This window comes from Synchiropus splendidus, chromosome 3, assembly GCF_027744825.2.
Source record: "Synchiropus splendidus isolate RoL2022-P1 chromosome 3, RoL_Sspl_1.0, whole genome shotgun sequence".
NCBI classification, from domain to species: Eukaryota; Metazoa; Chordata; class Actinopteri; order Syngnathiformes; family Callionymidae; genus Synchiropus; species Synchiropus splendidus.
The window spans coordinates 14,623,102-14,650,075 of record NC_071336.1 but is presented as its reverse complement, the minus strand read 5'-3'; the positions used below and the strand labels follow the sequence as shown (position 1 = coordinate 14,650,075).

The following is a 26,974-nucleotide window of genomic DNA, read 5'->3' as shown; positions in this document are numbered from 1 at the left end:
ATGTTTTTGTGTATACGCTATAACATTAGTGTAATGAGCTACCATTTTTTTAGCTTTAGTTTTGCCAACTAGATGTCCCCAGGCACAGAAAAGTAGTGGGACAAAATGGCATACATATTCGTGAGGCCGCCACGAAACATAGATCGAGCTGCTGTGGAGGTCATTTGGCTTGTCTTGTGAATGTGTTCACTCAAAGACATTTCAAATGTTCTAACTCTGCGCTTGCAGTGGATTAACCATCAGTATAATTTCATGAAATGTAAGGTTTTATATTTTATTATCACAATGTCTGCGAACTGTCTTGTAGGATCTTAGTGTGAGTGAAGCTGTGCGCATCAAGTTACAGTTCTCCTCTCCCTCTCGACTCGGTTGCACCAGACCAGCTCCCTACAGTGCCAATGAAAAAGAGCAAATACACTACATACTGTGGCTGCCAGCTTCATTCGTCAGACTGCAAATGCTGCTGGTGGAGCCGGCTGGAGAGAAATCAGCCTCACGCAGAAGCTAAATGAGCATGCTGATCGCCACAAAGGCGGATGGGATGACGCATTATGCAAACAGAGCCATCGCGAACCCGGGGGCAACACGTCTGCATCAACATTCATGAGTTTACAATCTGAGGGATTATATCCTGAGTGTGTGTTCACGTGTGTGCGCGGGCGTGCACGTCTTCATTTCCTGTTTGCCGCGCAGTTACTTCCCCTTCGTAAGTCCTCATCATCATTTATCACCATTAAATGTTTTTGCTCAGACGCAGTCTTGATGTGCAAGTGGAATAACGTACCCAGCTGAACGCATTAGACCTTCAGCTTTATTAGTAGGCGGAGAGCGCTCCAATAGTGTGGCTGAAGTTTCTGCTTCACATTAAGAAAAAGGTTGACATTACAAAAATGAACCGTTTCAACTGGTGCTTGATGAAAGATTCATGCCATAAAGTTTGGGAAAATGAGTTCAACACAACACAGCTTAGAGGCGAATCTTGAGAATCTTGGTCCTGTTTATAAGTGAGGGGACAATGAGCATGAGATGGACAGATGGATTGGTGCAGCAACCTCAGTCATGCAGTCTTGATATTGACCTGTTTTAATGAAGGAAGAGCTGAGCCACACGGCAAAGCTCTCAATATACAGTGGCCTTTGATTTATGTTTCAGTCCTTGTCTGTGGCCACAAAGTTTGGTTAGTGACAAAAAGAACAGGATATAAAAGTCAAGTCAAGACCTAAAGTACAACTTTGCTGGACTATCTCACAGTTGGATGTGCACCTTCTGGCATGCCTCCCTGCTTGTGTACTGAGTATGTTTAACAGGGAAGAGAGCCGTGACTCTAGGAGATGTAGGCAAGACTGTGTCTTCTGGTTTGCCAGGGAATGCCTTGGTTCTGATGGGTCAGGATAGGGTTAACCTCAGGAGGAGGTTTCTGGGATGAGGCAAGTTTGTGTCTCTTTTAGGGATATTATTCAACTGTGGGGATAGTAAAAAAAAATCACTTTCAATTTGACCAGAGCACAGAGCTGTATAACTACACGGACGTATAAGACATAAATAATTTTCAAGTGCTTATTTCTGGCCTCAGGGTCACTGGCAGCTGGATCCTATCTCAACCTGTCGGCTGCCCTTTGCAGTGTGTCCCATGGCGCCGGTCTGTCAAATGGCATGAACAGTCTCCCACTCACGTGCTCTGTCTCTCCAGTGAACAATTTTGTGTTCCTGAAGTATTTATTTATTTGGACTGCAGAGTGACAAAGAGAGCCTGTACAAAATGCACAAAAAGGAGCCAGGTTTGCCACAAAGCCTGGGGATGGCTCATACTGTTCTTCTTACCATGAGGCTGACAGTGTGAGCCTACGTGCTGCCCGACAACAAAAACCACTCCTAATATTGTGAAAGCTTCAGATGGAATGGAATAGAATACACACAATGACACTGCTGTTGTCCTTTTTCACACACATGCACAAGAGCACTCACTGAATATTTCATAGTCCGAAGCATGATAAAGAAGGCTGCCAAGTGTAAACATCCTACACAACTGCTGAGCAGCAACACGGACAAGATCAGGTGTTGGAAAGTGGAGAGAGAAGAAGGAACAGGAGAGGAACGGAAGCAAGATTAGACAAGGTTGGGTGGAAAAATGGCCAGGGAAGGATGAGGAGCGAAGGAGTGGAAAAGACACCTGGGATTAGAAGAGAAGAAGTCATATCGAGGAAGACATTTGGAAGAAATAAAGAGGACTGCTCTCAAGGAGAGAAGATGCCTTTAAATCAAGCAAGAGAACAGAAAATTGAACAGCGTGACCAGAGTAGAGCCACTGAATTGTCAAGAGTTACATGCAGGGATTTTTTTTTCTGACAGTTTCACACTGCAAACAACTTATTGCCCAAAATACAGGAATTACATTTCACAATTTGACTGATCACTTTATGACTTTGGCCTGGAACTGTGTGTATAACAGACTTAGTCCTACACTGCAAAAAGTGTGTACATCTGAAAACAAGATTAAAAACACTCATTCTGAGTAAATATGTAATTGAAACAAGTGAAAATATCTGTCTACAAGATGTATCTGGGGGGGGCAGATAATGCTGTTTTTAAGTTGACTTACTTCAAATTACTTACTTAAAATTTAACTTCTTACAGCCTAAAAATAGCACAACATATCAGATTTCGTTATGATATTTCTGTATCTCAGCATGCTTGAAATAAAAGCAATAATAAATGCTTGAGTTAAGCAACTTGGGTTTGTTACAAAACCTTAAAACAAGATTTATTTTTTGACAAGACAGGTGTAGATGTAAGATATATTTTAACAGTTAATCTAATTTTAAAAATTCCACTCTATTATAGATAATAAGGCAGTTATGCCTGGTTGTAGATTGAACACTAGAAATAAGAAATTCTTGCTTTAAACAGTTATATGATATTTTTGAATCTTTTTTTTTTCCAAATAATTTGCAGCATAATTCTTGTCATGCAGGATGAGGTGAGAGTCAACTCGGATGCTTCACTCACTTATCTTTTTATCAGCAGTTGGTTTCAGAAAGACTTTCATAAAAGAAAGGATTTGACCAAGAGGTCATCTAGAGCTGCAGGGGAGGTGCGCAGTGGGTGCTGGTTTCTCCTGTAATAATCTTCAGGTTGGATGTGCTTGGAGAAATGAAGGAAACACTGCTGGTGTCATTAAGACAGTTAAGCCATATTTCATTATCTCTCATGAGAGGAGGGCGATGCATTCTTCACGCCTGTCTTCCAGAGTTCGGCTGGAGGTTGCATGCAGTCGCATGCTACATCTTACCCTCCAGGCAGACTTAGCCCATTTCTACTAAGTCAACAGAGGAGATTGTAAAATACTTGACATTACATTGTCACCAAACATGGAGAACAGCAAAACAAAACGTACAACAATGAATGTGTTTTTTGCAATCGACATTAACTTTTTAACAGTACAGGAATGAAAACCATATTGAAGAACTCCAACCCAGATTGCAGGTTAGTAGAGTTCTTTGATGAAAGTTACTTTTATCTTGATTTTAATTCCTACTATTTCTATTTCTCCCTCTACTTTGGCCTACAGAGTTTAGACAGTGTTGTATGTTGTTGCTTGTATCTTTTTAAACTGTCAACTGACAACTGTGCATCTCAATGGACAGTTAAGACGTATTCCATTCTATTCTACTCTGGCGGTGATGGTGACGCAGTGGTCAGTGGCGCTGGAGGCAGTGACAGTTCTGGTGATGGAGGTGGAGGGTGTGAGAGAGTCGTTGTGGTTGGAGGCTTCGGAAGCAAATAAGCAAGGAGATGAGCTGGAGATGAAGACTGTGGACAGCAAAGCAGGTGGCTAGGTGAGGTTGAGGTGGTGGAAACTGGTTACAGCAAAACTCAATGGTGCAAAAGGGGCCTTTGTTTTAACTGTATCAGTCGTCCACTGAAGGAACTGCGCAGTGATGCAAAATGGAATGGGTGAAACAAGATCTTGAACATGGACAAGAGCGTTTGCAAGTGTCCTCGTCTCCCGCTCTTTGCTCCAGAACCACACTGATCACTTTATTTCTGTCTGCTGCCATGGTGATGCCACCTCAGCCATAAAAGCAGGGCCCACCAACAGATGCAGCTTTCTACACTCCAGTCATGATATGACTGTGATAACTATGTTTATATTGACCAATATATTCACCACTGAAAAACTGGAATTCAGGAAAAAACAGCTTGGCAAGAGAAGGCTGACGTTGAAGGAACAGGAAAAAGAACACGAATGAAGTGACTTGATGTACGAGCAATGCTGCTACATTTTTCACAAATGAAGAGAAACAATAGCTGGAGAGGATGATGGAGCTGGTAATTAAAGTGCAGTTAAATTGGATTGAGCTGAAGTTGTACCTCATCCTTTCATCTTGCTTCCTTCTTCAAATTTCCCTTGCCTTGTTTCAGCTGCTCATTTGTGTTCCCTCCTTCCCTCCCCTCCCCTCCCGCCTTCACCTCTTCCCTCTTATTTCGTGTCTCGGCACAATATCACGCTCTGTTGGTTCATTCATCTCCTCGTCATAGCTGCACTCACCCCGGACTCGCACCCTCTCCAACTCACTCGCTCTTGTTTGAAACCCACGAGTGTGTCCAAAACACTCCCATCATCACTCACACCCGGCGCTCAGACACCCGGCATCAAGGTGATTTATGTCACACACATGGCATACACTCCATCAACACACTCACACTCTCCCCAATAAGAGTAAATGTTGAATATTTTATGCATCACAAATAAAACACCCTGCAGACAAAAACCTCTCTCTCTCTCTCTCTCTTGTGATGTTGCTCGCTGCCAATTGTAGCTTCATCAAAAATTCAATAACCTCCGCTGTAACTGCGACTGTCACACAAACAGAGTCTGAAGGCGCACGCAGCACAGAACAGAGATAAAAAGAAAAAGTAAATGGACCGCTTTTTTATCGCTTCTGTTTTTTGATTAAACTTCAGCAACGCGCTGACTTTGAGTGTTTCCTGTTCGCGTCAAGGAGAATTTATGAAGATAGACGCTGGGAAAAAATTTGACTCATACTTGCAGATCCCCAGCTCAAGCGTCAGTGGCCTGCGCGCTTCGCATGGTTTATTCAAACATCATGACGGGAGAATATTTCAAGGCTCACTTTTATGCAGGCTGATATTAGCATGATGATTTGAGATTTGTTTCTCTCTCTCTCTGTGTCTCCTCAGGTTATTTGAGACACTCCAGTCTCTGTTCTGGTCCATATTTGGTCTGCTGAACCTCTACGTCACCAACGTGAAGGCCCGACACGAGTTCACCGAGTTCGTGGGAGCGACCATGTTTGGGACGTACAACATCATCTCACTGGTGGTTCTGCTGAACATGCTCATCGCCATGATGAACAACTCTTATCAGCTCATAGCAGTGAGTATGAGCTAACATTCAATAAACCGCCTGCTAAAATGATGGCATCATTTGTGAAATAAAAATGTGAAGCATTCATTTACTATATTTCCCTCGCCTCATTTATATGATCAGAATCAGAATCAGAATCAAATTTATTACATGGTCAGTGGGGAGCCCACTAACTAGGAAAGTGATTTGGAATAACGTGCAGTCAAAAAGTAAATAAATAATAAAATAGAATAAAATAGTTAAATCCTCTACACAGACCCGTCTTTACACAGTGGCAGAGCAGGTTCACTTTCTCTAAACTGTTACATACGTACAGATGGATGCAAACTTGCTAGGTCATTGAGCATTATGTCATGGCATCCTCCAGGACCATGCTGACATCGAGTGGAAGTTTGCCCGCACAAAGCTGTGGATGAGTTATTTCGACGAGGGCGGCACTCTGCCTCCTCCATTCAACATCGTCCCCAGCCCCAAGTCCATCTGGTACCTGCTCATGTGGCTCCACAACAAGCTGTGTCGGCGAGGGCAGCCACCTGGGGAGGACACGCACAAATGTGAGAACCTCCGCGAGTTCACGGTAAGTGAAGTCAACACATGTGTCACTTTGACTTGCCTCTTATTTACAGTACATCTCCTGTATCTACCATCTGTCTGTACTATATTGTGCACTTGGGTATGTCGAAATCCAGGTCCAGGTCTTTGTTTTTCCAGAAACTTTTCTTCATAGTTCCTAAATGCTCTGTTACTTTTTAACCTGATAAAGCTTTGCCTCCTGCCTCTACATGCTCATGTCTGTTTTTAGCAGACAACATGTCATCGAGTCTAACGTCTGTTGACTCTGAGCAGCCTCTGAGCGGTGACATTACAGTGTCGTCAACATCCCTTCTCTTAAACAGTTGGCATGTGTCACATCTTCCAGATGCTCACTCAGATCTTCAAATCTATGCAAATATTATATAGTCCTCTAGTTGTTCTTTAAACTCAGATTCCCTTACAGTACACAATCCTGGTCAAAAAGTATTACATGCAAGCTCGCATCTGCCACATTAATATTTCAGTCTTCCCAAACAACTGCCTCCTCAGCATTCTCTTCTGTCTTCTTCCGCCCACATGGTCCTCAAATGGCCATTTGGAGCAGCAGCAGGAGCCCTGATCCTCCCCAGTGCCCCTGGGAGTTTCTCAGCGTTTACATGACAGTACTAATGTCTGTTGTTTTTGGTGTATCGAAACAAATGAACACAAAAAATATAGAATGCATTGTTGAAATAATGCACAACTTTTCCAGGGAAAAATATTTGTTTTGTTTGTGTTGAAAGTGAGCGTCAGACCAAAGAAGAAAATCTTGTCTAATAATTATTTTACAATGACAACATTAATTTGAAAGAATATGAAAACAGTAGCAACATCTAAACAATTTCCACAATGAATTATGTCTGATCAAAGGTTAAATTTACCAGATTACATCATGCAAAATAGCGCAATCTGACATATCTGCGTCCCTAAACCAAACTACCTGTAGAGCAGTGCTTCTGAAATATTTTGCGTGATGCCCCCCGAAACTTATATTAACTGGTGGTGGTACTGTCTACCAGCTCACCTGAAAGTTTTCATTGGACCTTCTGTGATCACTGTTTCGCAACCCTGTATGATTCTGCAGTAAAGGGCTGCTGAAATGCCGTGGTGTTGATGGTTTTAAACAGCCTCCGTCTCGGTTGCTAACACACCGCAGATGTATTTCCACTATCATCGAGTCTCCATGTGAACACGCATAACTTTTTCCATCAACCAATCCACGGACTGTGCGCGTATTGTAAGACGGAGCACAACTAGCAGGTAGCGAAGAAGTAGTGACTTCTCCGCCGCACTTCCTCGATCCTTTTGTGAACTACCTGCCATCTAACCTAGCAACAAATTTGAGCCAAGAATATGACATTATTCCATTTAAAATATTGACATTATTTAACAATTAAGATTCAGCTGACTCCTCAAGTGGTTATGAGACAGTGCCCTACGACTTTGAAGAACTTATTTGCTAGTCTTGTCACGTGACGTATACACAAAAAGTGAGCCCAGACGACCCGATCAATGGCATAAACCGCCCCACTCAAGCCGCACCAAATTTCATTTGGAATGATCTGAATTGAGTCATGTTTGCAAGAATGATTTTCATTCAGATCAGGCATTTACTGCGATCGGTGGTCCACGCAGCAATTATACAAAGATGTGCGTATCATATTGCTAACTCAAGTGAGATTCAGTTTTCCATTGACAGATATGAGCTTTTAGTCGGAGAGATGGTACAGACTTCCTGTGTGTGACTTGAGCACATAGGCAAACACACGACAAGGACATCAGCTGCGCCTCTATAAGAACAGAACATCGACACATAAACACATTTAACACCCTGTTAATTTGGAGAGAAGCAGTGAGCCGGATGACGAGGCTTTTTCACACACACACATGCGATGCAGCTGGCATGTTAACCTCAGCTGAAGTCAGCTGAGTTATATAAGCCAACCAGCCCACATAGGTTCATAGAGCCATGCTGCAGAGATGTGATCAAGGGAGCAAGCAGTGTGTGTGTGTAGGTGTGTGTGTTTGTCTGCGTGTGTGTGAGAATGCAGCAACACAGAGAAGCAAGTCAATGGCAAGTGAAATCCTGAAGAAGAAAAAAAATCAATCGCATGATAATGAACCCCTGTGTGGTATTAATAAGTGTTTAGATTAACGCTTATTTTCCAGTGATGAATATGGAAATACACAGGCAAAACATTTTCCAGCAGCTGCATCACTCGAGGTAATGTAGGTCAGGTTTGCTGCTGCAGCTCGCTGAGAGGATCTGGATGCTCCCAGTGCACTCGATTCAATTGGTTCCGTTGTTGGACGAGCTGAGAGGAGCTGCTCACACTTGTGCTCTTATCTGTTACTTAGATGATTGTGGTGCCGTAAATAACCAAAACCTATCCTTCTGAAATGTCAGCCACTGAACTCAATTGGCTGTCAACCTGGGAAGCTTCAGATCTGGACAGAGGACACTCACGAAAGCAGCTGAGCAATGGTAACCATCCACGTCAGCAGGTGGTTGAGATGTCCTCTTATCAAACTCTGGATCAGAGTACATTTGCTGCACAGTACCTACACAGAGAAGGAGAGCGTCATAGTGCAAAGGTCTTTCAAGGTTCTCTACATGTAAACCTGTTTAGAGTTTAGAGCTGACTGAAGTGGGTGGTATGAAGTGGAAGACTAAGTTCAGGAAGTAAAATCTAAAACAATGCTACAGTCCACAATGAGTTCAAAAGCCATTCATTTTTCTGAGCTTTTTTCATTTTTACTATTCGAACTATTGTCGCACTAGAGTACAGTTTAACCATTTTTTTCCCTACTTTACAGGAGCGTCATGCTGACAGTCTGATCCAGAATCAGCATTACCAGGTTTGTGTGCAGCCACTCTTCTCTCTGCATGTTTGAGTTCTTGTTGATGCACTACATTTGATACTGCAGAATATTGGTGACTCTCAAACCACAGAGTTTATCAGTTCTGCTTTTGTACTGCTGAAACTTTAGCTTTGCCTTCATTAATAGAACACACAAAGGTCCCCCCGATATAGACATATATTATAGTTAAGCGTAGAAAGTGGAAGTCACAAAGCCACTGCCTACATTCAAATTGTTCCACTTAACAACTGATTCTGATCGACACGCCGTATTAAAGAAAAAACACTTCTTTCTTTCTTTAATTTACATCGTAATTGCGTGAAGGTATGTAAGGTATGATGTTAGCGGAAATGTCACAGTGATTTCATACAAATGTCAGACTTCATAAAGAGGCTAAAGGCTCAATTATCTGAATGAGACTGTTTAATGACACTGGGAGATGGTCGGCGTCTCTATTATCATAAACCACACTCAAGTTATACTCTTGCCTTACTTTCAATTCATGTAAAATGTCATGCTCTTACTAGATTATTCAGTGTTTTACTGATTGAACCTTTATTGTGACAAACTTTTGGGAATACTCTGCTTGTGTAGCGGTGGCTTCGCAAAAGCAAGGTCCCGATTTCAAATCCAACTTGAGGCAACGCTCCTTTTGGGGAGGAGTTTGCACTCCCTCCTGGCACTTGACCCTTGAGTGGAGTGTCGAGTGTGTGGCCCAGTTTAATTCCTACTGGCGAGAGTGTCACTTCTCAACACTGTGCTTCACCAGTGAAATGAAACATGTCATATTTGGCTGGCATGATTGATATATTCATGTCCAGATTTGGGGGCTTTAGAAGTAATTTATACAGCAAATCAACTGAGACACTGGCAGTGACTGTACACACAGCCGCGCCAGTACTTTGTATTTGGCAGTTGCTTTGATATCTGTCCATGTTTTGAAGGATTGTTGCTAGAATCTGTCCATCACCGTCGTAGAGTGTGTGTGTGTGTGTGTGTGTGTGTGTGTGCGCCTTGGCAGAGGCGGAGAGTGACAGCACCGCAGATCGTCCTGTTTGGCAGTCACAGGTGTTGACTGTGGGAGGATGCAGCGTGTTAATGCATGCATGTTTGTGTGTGTGTGTGTGTGTGTGTGTGTCAGCGTTTTAAAAAAACACCCACAGAGCACCAAATGCTTGTGAAATTTGTCTGTCATCAATAAATCAATGTGGGTCATCCAACTCGCTTGCTGGATACTTGATGAGTGACTTATAACATTTACATTTGTCTGGCAGAGTGAGTCACTTCCTGCATATCTGTTGGAAGCGAAAAGGAAATCAAATTCATGGCGAACGAAACTCTAAATACTGTAAATAGGGTCTAAACTTCGAGAGCTGTTTATGATAGACTGGCAGGTGGAGGAGGCTGACTTGCTGTGACAAGTTATTTTATTTTAGAAACGTAATTCATCAAAATGTGCATAACTCAACTGAACTGTTTGTGTTCAATGACTACAGGAAGTGATCCGGAGCCTGGTGAAGAGGTATGTGGCAGCCATGATACGCAGCGCTAAGACAGACGAGGGACTGACAGAGGAGAATTTTAAGGTGAGTCTGTTACCCCACCATCCATAACAAAGACAGTACATCACTTGCAGCAACTGGTCTCTTCCTGGATATGATTTAAGACAGGCCAGGGAAGGTAATACCCTAAATAAATACCACGACAACGTCCCCAGGTCAAGTTTTAAAAGTAGAAGAAAAAAAAAGGAGAAACAAGGTAAAAAGAGTTCCGAAAATGCTTCCAAACCACCTTCAAGAGGTGTCTTTAATCTCCATTAAATAAATGGCATCAGGCCAAATGGGATTTCAGGTTGTGAGAAACCAGGATCCAGGTTCCAAATGCACATTATCTCGCTCCTATGGAGTCAAAGCTTGGTGAGAGAGGAGTAATCAATATTGCTCAGGGATTGTTAACAATCCTTTGCTAATGCTGTTTTTTCTGCTCAGTCGTTTGGATGGTAAACAATTGGGATGTTTTCTCCTTCTGCATTTGCTTCCTAGGTGCCTGAACAACAACCTTTAATTGTCGTAGTGTATGAGTTTTTTTTTTTGCTGGGATCTCAATTATGACCAATGAAATTATGGCATGGTACAAATACAATACATAAACTGGAGATCCAGCAACAACATCAGAGCTACATTTGGACTCCAATGAACATATCATCACAACTGCTGATCTGTTGTGGTAGCAGGGTTTCCGCCTCCATTCCCCTCGCTCATTTGGCCCGCTGGATGGGTGCTCCAGAGGCATTCCCACTGTGACAGTGTCATCTCCTGGGTCGACCCTCTCAACCTCCCATGGCTAGATATTTCTGGAAACCTTCCAAAGTGGAGTTCCGGGTGATATCTCCTCATGATGGAGAAAACAGCTTGAGCTAGCAGATGACCGTTTTCTTCATCTTGTTTCAGAAGTAGATGGCATCTGCTCATTTAAGCAGCTGGTGTCAAAGATAGCGTCCTGGAGTTTGCCGGTCACGTGTCATGGCCAGAAAGAAAGCTTTTAAAGGATCGACCCGTCGTCACGGTATCCAAGTTTAGACAGAAAAATAGTCTCTGTGTTCTGCTGAGTTCTATAACCAAGGTCCCTCTGTGATATACTTTCTAAGCCAATAAAACAATGATGAAACAATCCATCAACAAATGTTCACCCTGTTTTAGTTCTGTTTCTCCCAGACCATAGCTCCAACCCGTCTTCTGCAGTACATCCCAAGTCCTTTCATGTGATCTCCAAGTTGAAACCTTAAAACCAAAACTTAAGTGCAAAATGTGTTTGGTGATATTGTGTGACCCACCAAGCACAAGGCGTTTTCCAAAGCTATTTGTCAACAATTGAACAGGGAATATCCAAAGGGATGAAGCAGAGTTGCTGGTGAGCCACAGTTGTAAGGGAGGGTGATATAACACTCTGTTTGTGTTTAAACTACACCCTGTTTGAGCCCCAGTTAGAGTGGTCTGACATTTTGGCCACTTGCGTGAGTTGAAACTTGTAGAGTTTCAGTGAGTTTTTGAGTTCTCTACAGATTGATTGAATCCAATGCTACAGTAAATTATGGGGAAAAGAGCTACAAAGCCTTTTTTTGTTGTTGTTGGATGAAAAGCAAATTAGAAAAATATTTTATATTGGGTGTCAATTGAAAACAGAGCCATGATGAAATGTATACAAAAACAAAAAGTTGACATGACTGATATGGAAGAACATTCCATGAAAGAATGTCTAATTTAATTAGCAACTTCACATGCAAAAAGACTTTAACGGAACCCGGAAGTACTGGATCCAAGTGTGTATTTTGACTGGGACAAGCAATATTACAATTCTCAATATTTATTAATAATACAAACAGTAAAACAAAAACAGAAAAAGGCGATTGTCAACCGGGAGAGAAAACACAAACAACTGAGAAGATAGACCTGAAACAAACGAACCAGAAGAAACAAACACAGCAAAAAGGACAAGAGAAACCTCAGAAAGAATAAAACACAAGAAAAGTAAATGGAGGATAATGTTGTGGTCATAACTCACGCACAATAGAGAAAGAGGAAAAAACGTACTGCTGGAGTCATAGAATAAAGTGAACAAAAGGCATGCAGAGGTTCAAAAACACAGTAAAAAAGATAAAATAAAACTTTCATAAACTCAAGCACCATCAAAAACACAAAAGAATTCCAGAGCTCTACAGAAGTGGAGTTTACCAACATAGATGTATGGGCAATCTGATGCCACAGACTGGAAGCAGGAAGCTTATGAAGGCTCACTGGTGCACTGATTCGGTGAGTGGTTCCTGCTGGGTGTCATTACCAAAACAAAGGGAGAACAAACAGGAAATAAAACAGAACTGAAGCAGGCACAAAAGAAAACCTCTGAACATTTTACCACCTTATATGAACCTTAAAGGGACTTTTTAGAGTCTTTTCATTTAAACATTGCAAAGCTTTATTTTTTTCTTTCTTCTACTTAATAGTCATTGACATTTTGACATTTTTTTTCTTTGGCACATGCACTCTGGGTAATTAATTACACATGCCTTGACAATGGTCCCGACAGCGCTTTTCAAACTGGACTCTCTTTGAAGTAAAGTCAGCTACGTTAAACACATCTTCAATAGGTTTCCTGTCTTCCTCACCCTTTTATCAGCTGACCTGCATCCGCGTCCTTACCCACCTCTCTGCACTCCTTGACTTCACAAACGTTTCACCACCTCTCCTCTTGATCCGTCTTTCTCAGCTCTTCATCTTGCCCTCACCATTAGCTGCTCCCCCTTGTGAACAGCAAATGGTTTTCCTTTCAAGCCTTTCCACCCATTCATTTAGTCTCCTACTGTATAAAGAGTAATTACATTTGAGTTAATGTGCGATAACTGCAGTTTTTTCAATTCACTACGACACCAGTCATGTTCTTTCCACCATTTCTTATTAGCATTTGAAGGGGTTTGTGTTTCTATTACAAATAAAAGACAGTTTCTGATCCACCTTCCAAACAATTTTCTGCAGCGCTCCTGCTCTTCCGCAGGTTTCTGATCTGCTGACTGTTTTTCTTAGACAGGCACAAGCCATGGGCCCTTTCTGTCTCAGTCATGAAACCGTAATGGAAAATGGGGGGTTTGCATTAATTGGCTGTTTTATCAAGAAGGAGTAATTTGACTCTTTTCCTACCGGTCCAATTGTCAAGATATATTGCCATTCTGTTTTCGCCTCCCTTGGGAAAAGCTGAAGATACCTAAACCTATCTTCCTCTGCTACTCAGAAGAAAGAACTGTCATTTAGAGAGCGATGACTGCAAATTTGGCCTCGTAAATTTGATCTGTGAGCATCATTGGTAAAAGCACCTTTTTGCTTGTTGGCCTTTTTAGTCCTCTCACAGAAAATGTTATCAGATTCTTCAGGACACATTATTTTTGTGACAGAAAATCCCACACACAGACATTTAACCAATCGTTTGTTACTGCAGGAGTTGAAGCAAGACATCTCAAGTTTCCGCTACGAAGTTCTGGACCTCCTCGGAAACCGACGACCGCCAAGAAGACATTACTCTTCCTCTAGTGAGGCCCAGAGGGACGATGGGGGCGTGGCCTCTGAGGACGACAGCGAATCGGGTGATGGCACTGGGGTAGCAAGCCAGAGGTCAAAGGGCGTTAGCTTCATGATACCTCATGATGAGGAGCCTAGTCCAACACCAACCCTTGGAGTTTCTGCTTTGGTCCGTTCCATCTCTGGCATGAAGCAGGCGGAAAAAGGAGACAAGGTGGAGGCTGATACCGAGGAGATAGATGAGGGCCTTGTTTGGGGAGAGGAAGAGGAGGAAGAGGGGAAACCAAAGAGCAATGGTTTGAAGACTGCTGTTATTCCTCCCCCCACCAACACTGTCAATGCTTCTCCATCTTCGTCCTTCTCCTCTTCGCTGTCCTCATCGCTGGCCCGCACACGGAGTCGGCTGCAACGGCTCTCAGCTCCGGCAGCGAAAACGGACTCTTTCAAGCGACTGTCATACTTGTTCTCCCGCTCCAAACGCAGAGCTCCCCCAATGCCCCTTCCCCTCCAGTCTCCACCCTCCTACACCATCTCTGATGGATTGCTCCTCCCTCTGGGGAGCCACTCGGACTTTGGTGACGTGACCAGAAGCGAGACTCACCTGAATGAAGTCGGCCGATCAGTCGATAACCCCTCCTTCACTCCTCTGAGAACGAACGGTCGGGACTCGCTCCTGACGCTGCCCCTCCCGCCCCCTTGCCCCTGTCAATCACTGCACTGTGCTTCCAACATGTCCGAGTCCAGCTCCCGACTCCTGGACTCCAACGAGGACGTTTTCCAGGGAGGATGTGGGGACAGATCAGGCGAGAACAGAGAGGATGGAGGAGGGGGGCGAGGGGTGATGATGATGGGGGGCTGGGTTGGACCCTGTGATGATGTCATAGAGGACAGCTGTGAGGTCATAGAGGACTCTGTCACCACGCAGCTATAGGAGGAGGAAACAGAGACTGTTTTTGTTTGTTTGTTTCTGTTCAGAACTATTGGAACTAGGATGAGAGAGACCGAGAGAGAGGGAGGACGCAAACAAGCGAGATGTTCTTCAGGATCAAGGGAATTCCAACTCACAACAGCTGCTGTGATTATAATGAGTAATAATGGTGATGGAAGCAGGACGGCTCGTTCATGCATACAGAATCGACGTTGTCTGGATTTGCAAGCAAGCCATGTCATTCTTTTATAAAAAATAATATTTTTGTTTTGAAATGTGACTTGGCCTCTCATTAAAAAAGCACCTTTAACTTAATTTTAATGAAATATGTTTCAGTATTTCATTAAATCCGTCAAATATTTATAGCAGATCACTCCTTTGTAGTCGTCATTGTCTTTCCTATCCTCTAAATATATTAGTGCCTACAAGTCGAACCATTCATGAGCCTCCCAGCAGCCAAAGAAAGATTTCTTCTGTCTGTGCAGCATTCATGTCCAGATATCCAACACTGAAGACAGTTGAGGACATGTGTACCTTTCAGCATGTTGTTGGATATTGTTTCGTTGATGGGGAAATGTTGACACTCCTGCTCATACTAGTGTTGTCGTACACAAATGAAGTGACACCCAGCTTTGTGCCATTTTCCAAACTCCTAATCCCTAGTTGGTAAAGGACAAAACCACACCCGGATGTATGCATCTGTTCCTTCCTCAGGGAACATTGATTCTGCTGGGCAACATTTGTTTCCTGTCCTTTTGTAGATCCTCCACCGAAATTCATCATCATCACCGAGATGATTTTTGACTTTGATAATCATTCTTTAGCAAGGCATATCAACAAAGACCTTTTGCTACCTAACAATGGATTATGAGGAAATGCACAACTTGGATCCAATGAAGACTTTGCTGTCCTGGAATTCCTCTGTCGCTCCCTTTAACCAACTTTAACTCAACCACGGAAGTATGAATGGACAACACTTTTACTCTCTGGAGTGGGATTACAGGAACCGTGGATTAACCTTCCTGGCCAATGTTGGCTGGATCACTTCTGCACCCTCTCTCTCTCTCTCTCTCTCTCTCGCGGCATCAACAAGGGCCAAGGAACTTTACTTTCTTCTCATAACAGTTATACTAGTAATAAATATATCACTAATAATAATAAGAGACTTATACCAATAATAACTATTCTGGTTTCTTAAGACTGTCTTTGCTTCTGTTTGAGTTGCCTCTAATATTCCGGCTTCTCGTTCAGCTCTTCCTTAATAAGTACACTTTATCCTCATGAGTAAACGTGTTTGTGGTGGGAAGGACGGACGGATGTGTGGAATGGAGGGAGAGCATACGGAAAGAAGGACAGGTGGGATGATGGGAGAGATGATTTTGCCTTTTGATCTATCTAGAAAAACTTCTGTTTTTTTTTAAGACAAGCAACTAATTAAAACAAGGTCGGCATGGGCAACGGCTGTTGAACTTTACTCTGGTTAATAGAGGTGAGAATTTATGCATGTTTGATCTTATAATCTCATGGCACACAGACACTCACACACACTCACACACACACACACACACACACACACACACACACACACTCAGAACAGCATGTGTGTGATGAGTACCTCCTGGCCAAAACTGTTGCCCTTTACCGCAACCCTCCAGAGAAATCAGACTTGTCTATCAACAACGCGATGACATCACCCCCATCGCGCTCAACACTTGGCCATATTATACGCCTGGCGTTTATCTTGCAGTGTGGAGAAGGGTTCCAGCCTGTCTGTCCACTGCATGCTGTTGTCATTGTATTAAATCTAGAACACTGGTGCGACAATGGATTTGCTCCAAAAATAACGTTTTCAGCAGGTGTTTCAAGAAAAAATCAAGTTTGAACACGGTGAATAATGGAAAGGACAAACATATTTACTGGAATACACCACTCTGGATTTGTCTTTATTGAAATGTAGTTCCTTTAATTGCAGTTCCTTACAGTATCTAATCCCACTGGTATAGACAATAATGTACCTGATGTGTTTATAGGAAAATGGAGGAGGAACAATATGACTTTCAATGTTGCCCCTGATGTTATGGCTCATGTCGGGGAGCTCAGATGACAGACCCTACTCTAGGTCCGGCTCCAGGGTTGGGCACATACAGTAGGACCAATAGTCCAGTAACACCAACACGGTCCTCCTATACTCATATACAGAGCATCTAGGGCCTTGCTCATGCAAGATGAGCCTCTGGTCGTCCACTCAGTGCCATGTGTGTTGAGGTGGTGCAGGTGTCAGGATGCCCCCTGGATGCCTCCAGTTATCTAGGTACATTCAACGAGAGTTATTGTGTATCTCACTTGACCTGGAAAGGCCACTCAATATGAGCCCCACGGATGGATGGATGCAAGCGAATTTCACACGAAGCATGTTTATGTACTGGGAATGTATAGAACAGAACAAAGTAGTCATCATAGTTTGTGAATTTATGATTCATTATTTCACTCAGCTGCCATTTTGGCATCCAGAGACCATTCCATTCATAGTCCGTAGCTGAGTTTTAGCTGTAGCAAGGTGATAGTCAGTCGAAAGTCAAGTCTGAACAGGTGCGTATGCTGTGCTTAATTTCCAAAAGTGTGTGAGACAATACGGATCATTGATCTTTTAAAGGCGAGTTTCATTGATACTCATACAAATTGTCAGAGAAAACACACATGGGGCTGACACTCAATCACTCTGAAGCGATCAATAACAGTAATGTCGGTCTAATCCCCCAGTGGGGTCTTTTTAGCCCTCGCCATGGTCAGTGTTTATCGGCCAAGGTTTATTGATCACACCAATCCATACTTAAATTGTGTTGAGCCCTTGATTGATACGTATTGACTTGACTGAGACCTGTGTGTGACACTACTACTACTGTGTGTGTGTGTGTGTGTGTGTGTCTACAGAGATTTTTGTGCGTCAGTTGACTGATTAAAGGCCAGTAGTTACATCTGTGACATGTTGAGAGCCATGGAAAGATGAGCAGAAAAAAATTAATTTCCCTGAAGCTCATCATCCAAAGAGGTGTTTGCACAACCTGACTCAACGGGAAATGCTAGCTCTATATTCACAAATGTATTATGCTGAGCAAAAGGAGCATCACCTGCGATGCTGCTCTTGCTGTGTGTCACATTTAGCAATGACAAGTCGACAGTTATTTTGTTGCCCAAGTTCACATTTACATTGTGTAGAGAATCCAAGACACGAGTCAACTATGCAATTTCTTGGCTACAATACAGAACCAGTCACCACAGTTATTTAATCTGACTCTGGTCAGCTGAATAATATTTTTGGGTCATGTTTACAACAAAAATGTTCATATAGGAGAGGAGTCTTACTGAATGGAATATTTTAGGTGTGATCCCATTTGTCAACAGACACAAGGCTGGAGACACTCAGTTAATACAGGTCAAGCTCGACATAAAGTTTCAATTTACACACGCAAAAAAGAGCAGAGACTTCTCAATATCACCACCACGCTAACGTTGGTGTTGTTGAGTGGCGGGTAATATCTGGTTATAAACAAGGGGCTGCAATTCTGAGTGACTCATCACACAAACGTGCAAACAAACCCATGCATGCACACACCTCAAACATGCACAACGACACACACAAAACATCGTTCAGGTTCTCCCTCTCACCCTCCAAGGGGATTTTGAGCTTTAAAAATAACGAACCTTGTCCTTGTATTCCTCTGTTTGTTTTGGATTTCCACGAGGAGGATGAATGTATGTTATTTTTCTAGAAGCGGACGGCTAGCGCACGATGAGATTTTAATAAAGGCATCCTTAGAATACCTGACGTCTGTCGCTGTGTTTATTTGTTGGAAAATGAAAAAATATATGCTTATTCATAAGCTAAAGTGGGAACTGGTGACTTCAATATTAAAAGAGGAGAACGTAATATATATATATATATATATATATATATATATATATATATATATATATATATATATATATATATATATATATAAATAAATATATAAATATATAAATATATTTTATTTATTTATTTTTATTTTTTATTTTATTATTTTTTTTTTGTCTTTGTCTAATGTTTTTTTTCCTCTCTCTGTGCTATTTTGGATACTTATGACCTAAGAGATACAACTTTCTTTGTGCAGAAATCGATCTTGTTTCTATGATTATAACTAGTTTATTACTACTCGAGGAAAACGTGCCAAATTTTCTCCCAGGTTGTCCTCATGTTACATTTGGATAGCATGACAGAAATCTTTGTTTGATATCACTGCAGTATGGAGCAGGTGGGGTCCCTAAATGTGGTTTATAGATCATCGTGATGGTGACATGTATTGCCCTTGCATGAGAGGGCCGCAGGAGGTTAGTTATAGTTAATCCAGTTTGACACATCTGGTCAAGAGGCGGGAGCAGCTCTTATGCTTTAACTGGAACAATCCTTCAAACAATTCTCACCACGTACGGAAACTGATGTTAATCTTTCCAAAAATAGAGCTGATCCATATCACCCCGGCCGCGTGGAGTTCATTTTCCTTCTGTACCCAGCAGGATGTCCATGTGCGCTCTGCACTCAGGAAGTGATTTTTTAATAATTACCCCCAGGATACGCGGTGTGTCGGCATCTGCCCCAATTTGTTTTAAGACAAACTCCACGCAGCACTTCAGGTGAACAACGAGCTGTGTGTGTGCAGAACATATGCAGAGTGAGCACCAAAATATTGGCTACTGCTTGTTAACTGTGGATAGGCAGGTGGGTGGTTTTTCCATTCAGCATGATATGATGTGCTGTCATCATCAGAGGGTCAGGTGCTGCTGCAGTACTCCTCCCTACACCTCCTTCTGCTTTGTCCTTTTTACTGGAGCCAGATGACAGAGATCATGGACTGACTCAGGATCAGGTGAATAGATTATTCCTCTGCTCTGTTTATCTGAATCAAGACCGCCTGACAACCCTGTGAAGGGTCATTTTATGATGATGCATAAACAACATTATATATCAAGCGTTCTTCTATTATGCCACTCAGACGTGGACACAATGGATTCCATTTTAAATGCAGTCAAAGCCGCATCATTTCAAATGGAATAATAAGAGAGTGTTTGCGCTAAATCTGTTGTATAACACGCTTTCTTTTGATAAAGGGATTTAATATTTATTTATTGTCTGCAGGAACACTGCATTTTGCCGGTGACTAATCGAGCTGTAAAGCATTGGAACGGAGCTAAATGGCTCCAACAAAGAAGGGGAGTCTAAAAGCAAGTTGATAATGACAGCATTATGTTCTCCGTGTTCACGTCCTCTAAAACCAACTCCCTGGTTTTACCTGTGGATGCTTTCAGAGGTCTCATTTCACAGTCTTTCAGGCCCCGTTTATACCATTAACATGCTCAAAACACTTTTTAATGCTCAATACATGGAGAACAAGGGCATTTTTTTTAAACAAACTGCTGTATAAGTGTTGGTTTATTCAAGGAACAGCTGAAAAGAAGCGCGTTCGAGGGAGATAAGAGTTTTTTAACAAAGCCCTCGTTTGCCCATTGTGTGGGCTGCACTGCTGAATAAAAACCAGCTTTCATTTCTCCCTCTCTCTCTACATCAACCTCCCCTCCACCAACTCAGTGTCAAGTTCTGCTATGAGACACACAGTGATCAGAATGTGTGTGTGCGCGCGCTGTGGAGTGAGAAGCTGGCTGTCCTTTTGGCAGGCGGCAATACACTTGAAGCTCCTCTTGGAAAAAAAAGTGTATTATTGAAGTACTGAGATACGCTCTCATCTCGCTGTGAAACTCTCTCTCTCTCTCTCTCTCTCTTCCAGCACACACACAAACACTAATGGAGAAGCTGTCAAACACAAAGGCACACAGCTCCAAAATATAACCGAGATCACTCTTCAGTGCAGAGCAGTTTTTTGACTCACTGCAGGAAGTTTCTATTTATACTTCCCATTGTTCTCTGTGCAACACCTTTTATTCCTGCGAACTGAACCACCACCTGTTTTGGCTGGTTGGGTCGAGACAGCATCTGTGCGAGGTCCATCTTTAAACTCTGCTGTTGCGTCACATGAAGTTGGATGAAGGTTCTGAGGATATCAGCAACCACTTAACCAGTAAGTTGTTCAGTACACAGTAAACAAGACAAAGTGACATTATAATAAAAAGTTAGAAGTGACGTTTCAATTTCGAATGAATTAAGATTTTCCAGGAGCCCTATCATTTGAAAAAAAAAAGTGTTTTTACAGGAGGATTAAAAATGAAATATGAACTGCACAATGAAGGAAATTTGCCAGCTATTACTAGTGACCTTTTCATGACATGTAGCCGTGATGGTGCGGATATGAAAAAAAAGTACTATTAAAATCACTTTGTTATGTTCATTAGAATAAAAATAAAAAGATAAAAACATGATCATTGGAAAAAAAAAATTAGTATCATCTTGGTGTCGAACTTTTACATCATCAATTTTTTGTCCTCCTGTGAACAAGAATGAGATCAAACAAAATTGTTCTGTATTATTTAAACCCACCTCTTAAAATTTCATCTCTTTCATCTCAAATTTCTCTTTTGACATGACCATAGCTTAGATTTATTTTAGATTTAGAGATTCCCAGGTATCTTATGTGAAAAGCAAAGGTTTTTGCTTCTTAATGGTCCATTGAATATTCTTCAATGTGTTAAATATATATAACAACTGCTAGACTACTCTGGAGAAGAGACTACAGAGATACAAGGTAACTGAAGGTTAGCCACAGAAAAGGCCTAATACTAACACGCACAGACACACCGCACACAAAAATAAATTAAAAAAATCACACACATACATAAACACAAAACTAAACGTAATATAAGATTGACAGTAACACACATAGACATACAAGGACACACAGCTGTTCTTTACAAAATTGATTCATTAATTGGTTTCTAAACACTGAGCCTGACACCACTCGGCGGTTCAAAAATCTCATGGACCTGTGCTACAGTATACTACATTAAAAGTGTCGTATTTTAATGTTGGCTATGTAACTAACAAATCCCTGATATCTCCCCTCTTTCAATAAATATCTCCCCTCTTTCAATAAAAATGTTGAATTAGTAATTCTGCTCACTCTTCACCTGAACCCTGTGAGTGGTTGTCTGACTGTGCTCTGTGTGTTTTCTTCCTCTCCCTTGACATCAGCCGCTGGCGAGAAGGTTGCTTGCTGCAACGGTACTGTAGACAATCATTGTTTGAACATACCTTACATTACAGCAACACACCATGATAGAATGAATAGACTGCTAGAGGGGCTCGTTCATACACGTTAAACTAAATACAAACAACACATGAAAATCCCTTCTTGACATCCTGACAGTGTGACATTATTCAAGCAACACATGGGGAGATAACGAAAACAAAACTATTGTATTAACTCTATATTGTCGCTGGTGTGGAACATGCTTATTGAAGCCTGGTGATGCACCATGAATCCAGGTGAAGGAGTGTTGCACGACCAATGTGAACAGGCTTAATTATAGCATCACATTCAGTAGATACTAGAAGCCTCTTTTATGTTAGTCATCAATCGGTGATGATTTTTTCTTTTCTTTACTTTAGTATTTTATTGCTACTGTACCTTGTGCCAAAATATTTAAACTGGTGATAAATAAATGGATAAAACACGCGAGGTCATTTTTTCATAAAAATTATAATAATAATTACAGCGGTAAAATGATTATTCTCATTAATATTCAATAATAATAATAATTCGCCGTCAGTACTTCCACTGGCACAACGGGTTTGGGTTGGGGAGCTTGTTTTATACTTGAGTATGACTCCCTCTAGTGGTTTTGTTGAAAGATCGCATGATCGATCATTAAAATACGACGCAAACCTTTATTTTAAAAAGTGTAACAATTTCAACGAAATAGCCCGAACATAGAATATACACCCCATAGAGGAAAATGTCATTGAATTTCAATGTGTTATGCTGTGAAATACGGTCGTCATATAAATTAATTTTAAATTACATGTAAACTATTTTATTTAAATTATAAATAGGTTAAATCACCGCTATGAACAAACGTCTTTTTTTTTTTTTTTAAGTACAGAGAAACACCTCATTGCAAACCGTTTCGGTTCCGTTTCTCTGATTGGTCCAAACGGTGCCACTTAGCTCTTACCGATTGGTTGTAGTCACGCATGCGCTCTTCCTTAAGCGGAATTGACTTTCCGATTGTTGTTACTTGGGGGAGGATGTGAGATATTAGACCGCTTCGTCAGTCTTCACATATCAAAAAGCGGAGGTCGGTCCAAGAAAAAGCAGCTAGGCGGGATGAGGTCAGTGTTCTTTCTGTCGTTTCTGCTGATCATTTATACGGCTGTTGCTGCTAAGAATGAAGGAGACGACGAATGGGTCCATCTGCCCGACAGTTGTGAAGGTAAGACACAGTATGTCAGCAAACCTCTCGTGTTGGTGTCATGTTTGTCTGTCATGCTGCTCATTTGTGTAAGTCATCGCGTCTGTTTATTTAGCCATATTTCTTGCTGAACAAGCATGCAGTAAGTTCTCTGTTACAACTATGACGTGTAATTCTGCTTGAGTATATTCATATGACATATTTTCCTTAGGACCGTGTTGCCTATGCTAAATATCTGCACGCACGCACACACGCACGCACGCACACACGCACACGCCTATGCTTGGTGGGTTCATGGATGCAAATAATATTTTTGTTACATGCATTTCCCTCTGCAGTGTGTAAATTTGTCAGTATCGAGATGAAGTCTGCATTTGAAGAAACAGGAAAAACCAAGGAAGTCATCGACCGGAACTACCGCTTCATAGATAGCAAGGGAGCGCCGCCAATCAAATATGTCAAATCGTGAGTGTACATGTCTTTTTTTTTTTTAAACTCCAATGTGTCTGTCATTTTTGTGCCAGGTGAATGTGAAATATATTTGCATCAATGCCACATGATGGCTCCACTCCCTTTAGCTTCATAATAATAGGTTGTCACGATTCCATCACGTTCATTGGACTAAAGCATGAGTGGCGATTCATGCTTAACCTGCACGATCATGTGATTTCATGTATTCTGAGAAGATACAGGGCCCTACATGAAGCACTCTCTGGTATGTCCACAGAGACCTGAGATTCATCGAGGTGGTGGAGAATGTGTGCCAGAGGTTACTGGAGTACAATCTACACAAGGAGAGAAGTGGCAGTAATCGCTTTGCCAAGGTTAGTCTGCCCATGTTCTGCAACATGCTGTGAGTATGTGTTTTTGAGCAATTGTTTTGAGCTCTATTTGAAGTTTTATTTAGCTGATGTGCTGGAAAGCAAACACTGAATGCAAGAGAGCCATGCTAATGTGTGGTTACTATTTTGATCAACCTTTTTTAATAATAATATTTTCATTTGTTTTGACTTCCTTGGAGTTTTACAATAATAATGGAGCTAAACCAAAACAATTCCCTGTCGCTTCTGTCAACAGGGTATGTCCGAGACCTTCTCCACTCTTCATGGCTTGGTAAACAAAGGTGTAAATGTGGTGATGGATATTCCCTATGAGCTGTGGAATGAGACGTCAGCTGAAGTAGCGGATTTGAAGAAGAGGGTGAGAGCATCAGAGTATCAAACATTTAGTTCACGTGTCGTGTTGATTTCAATCTAAGCCTCATGTGTCAATAATTCAATTTTTTATGTGACAGTGTGACGTGTTGGTGGAGCAATATGAGGAAGTCATTGAAGACTGGTACAAAGGAAGCCAGGAAGAAGACCTCACCACGTACCTGTGTGAGAAACATGTGCTCAAGGGACAAGACACAGGTAAAGGCAGATCTAGTTTGCTTCAATTTTAGGGAACCCTTCTTTCTAATGCTAATGTTTCTTTGAATTCATGGTTGTATTAATTATATCCTTCGAGTTGGGGGAGCACGGTGGGCAGTGGTTCCTGCTGCTGCCTCAAACAAGAAGGTCATGGGTTTACTCCTGTAGTCGTAAAACATATGGTCAATTCTTGGCTCTCACCGAATTGTCATGTAATTCCATTCATGTCACTGACCTCACCCGTTCCTGTTAAGAGAGTATTCTGAGATGATAATGGAAGAATCGTAGTGTGAAACACCTGCATGCATTGATGCCTGCCTTCATGAATGTCTTGACTTATCATGGAAGTGAAACTGATATCAGGGGAAGTTGCTGAAACCACAAACATGCTTTTGAAAATAAAGTTTCGTCATGCTGCTAATGGTTGCGAACACAAGTTTAGATCATTGCAGGCTAGAAGTGATTTTCCAAAAACAATAGTAGTACAATGTTTATTTAAAACTTCATCATAAAATGTAATGGCCTTCCCATACAGCACTGTTACGTTATTCACTAAAATATTGTCGTTGCAGATAGTCGTGATCAGTTGTGATTTAGGAGTAATATCTAACAGAAATGTCGTCTTGTAGTTGAAGTGATTCATGTCAAGGTTCTTTTGCTTTCTTAGTGTTAGCACCTTGGCTTGTTGCCTCATTCCATACTTATGTTTCACAAATATTAGGAAGAGCTGTAGCTTGTATTCAAACCTTGATTCGAACCTTGACATTTTTATCTATTTCACCCTCCCGCCACTCTCGCCATCATCGAACCCTTCCACAGCGTGTCTGAGTGAAGAATGGAACAAAAAGAAAGGAGACAACGCTTCCATCGCAGAGGACAAGAAGAAAAAGAAAAAGAAGGGAGGGAAGAAGAGTAAGAGCAAAAAAGACAGTGGCAGCTCAGAGGGGGAAAAGACCAGCAAGAAAAAGAAGGAGAAGAAAGTAAAAAACAAAAGCAAAGCTCCAGTGGAAAGGACGGAAAAAGGGACGTCGGCAGCTGAGGAGATCCAACCGAAGGTATCACTGCCGGGGAAAAAGACAGAGTTGTGATCCTGTGAGCTGAGGACGGACTGTTGTTCCCTGATTTTGAGATCCTGTTACTGTTCCTTTACCTCACTGGCCTGTACTTAAATAGCAAGTTCAGTTGGATTTTGAGTTGAAAGAGGAGTCAGCATTGCTGCACTCATGTCACCACATATGGATTGATCTGGAACATTCAGCTCCTAAAATTGTGAATGAGGCAAAATATGACGTCATGAAGTGAGTCTTTAACTAATACTCTTTGTTTTGGAAATGCTGTGAAATGCTGTCACTCTTCTGGGAAGACCCTAAAACCATAGAGGAGTAATGACTGCAGAGAAATTTGGTGGACTGTGGTGAGAGTGTTCCAGTCCTTGCGTCATATTTTAATTTTGTGCTGAATCGATATCATCGGCTGACTACAACACTTGGTGCGTGTTCACTTCTTATCTCCTGAATGCTACAATGCTTGTTTGAAATCTTTATCTCCAGCCTTCCAAACTTTTGTTGCTTGGATTGGTAACAAAGTAACTGTTGCTGCAGTGTTTCACAGTGAGAGTCAGGTACCAATGTTGAATCTGTTGACCAGTTCGCTGGGATCAGGACATTGTCAAAGCTGTTGTCCCGTCAGTGTTGGGCCATTCTGCACCCTTTCTAACACGCTGCTTTTCCTCATGTCTGCAAGGCAGTTCTCACCTTCATCATCACTTCAGACTCTGGGATGATAAACCCTTTATGATTTTTTTTTAAGACTTTCTGATATACTTTCAAAATAATAGCTCTGGTTTCGGAAACTTTTATCTCTTTGTTGCGGTCATTTTTAACACAACCAGAACCTGTGGAGGACCTTTTTCACTAACAGATTTTAAAGAAATCTACCATCACCTTTTGCTATTTTTTTTTTTACTGTTTTCTGTGTTTGTTTTGATTTAATTGCTGGTATTTAAGGTGTGTGTTGCTGTGTGTTTAGAGAAATTGTTTTTAAACTCTGTGTTGTTTTGCTTTTGAAATCAGGATTTGAAAGAGCCGCTTCAATAAACGTGTTTAAAACAAACTTTTTTGAACACATATTTCTTCAGTTTTGAAGTTGTTGGTCTGTTGTACAATTGGTTTCATATACTGGTTGCTGTTGTGCAGCCTCTCACAAAAAGTTCTCAAATTCTCAGCTGCTTCCTGTTAAATTGAGATAAGAATGATCCTCATCCAGTTATCTAGACTTATTGTACTGTATGACATGTTGCCCACATGACGTACACTAGTTGAGTACAAAGATGATACACATTATTTGT

The 26,974-nt window shown here is 41.6% G+C and overlaps 2 protein-coding genes across 4 annotated transcripts in view; both read left to right on the top strand.

Moving 5' to 3' along the window:
• The window catches only part of trpc5a (transient receptor potential cation channel, subfamily C, member 5a), a 99,888-nt gene extending 81,256 nt beyond the window's left edge, over positions 1–18,632 (top strand). For all 3 annotated transcript variants that reach the window (XM_053859514.1, XM_053859515.1, XM_053859516.1), the window contains 5 exons: positions 5,203–5,398; positions 5,757–5,966; positions 8,780–8,821; positions 10,321–10,410; positions 13,811–18,632. In XM_053859514.1, coding sequence (XP_053715489.1) covers positions 5,203–5,398; positions 5,757–5,966; positions 8,780–8,821; positions 10,321–10,410; positions 13,811–14,821 — 1,549 coding nt within the window. In that variant the 3' untranslated portion in view covers positions 14,822–18,632. The remainder of the gene's footprint in view (positions 1–5,202; positions 5,399–5,756; positions 5,967–8,779; positions 8,822–10,320; positions 10,411–13,810) is intronic.
• Positions 18,633–23,024: 4,392 nt separating this feature from the next.
• On the top strand, positions 23,025–26,751 carry cnpy3 (canopy FGF signaling regulator 3). The gene is made up of 6 exons (XM_053859931.1): positions 23,025–23,236; positions 23,554–23,680; positions 23,943–24,039; positions 24,293–24,415; positions 24,510–24,627; positions 25,447–26,751. Exons 1-6 carry the CDS (start codon positions 23,131–23,133, stop codon positions 25,713–25,715), a joined length of 840 nt encoding a protein of 279 aa, XP_053715906.1. The 5' UTR covers positions 23,025–23,130; the 3' UTR covers positions 25,716–26,751.
• Positions 26,752–26,974: the final 223 nt, after the last annotated feature.

Bases quoted from the DNA above. Each gene is read 5' to 3' on its own strand.
- cnpy3 (XM_053859931.1), top strand. From the start codon at position 23,131: ATGAGGTCAGTGTTCTTTCTGTCGTTTCTGCTGATCATTTATACGGCT. The intron at 23,681-23,942 runs GTGAGTGTACAT...GTATGTCCACAG, and splicing joins CCAATCAAATATGTCAAATC to AGACCTGAGATTCATCGAGG. The intron at 24,416-24,509 runs GTGAGAGCATCA...TTTATGTGACAG, and splicing joins TAGCGGATTTGAAGAAGAGG to TGTGACGTGTTGGTGGAGCA.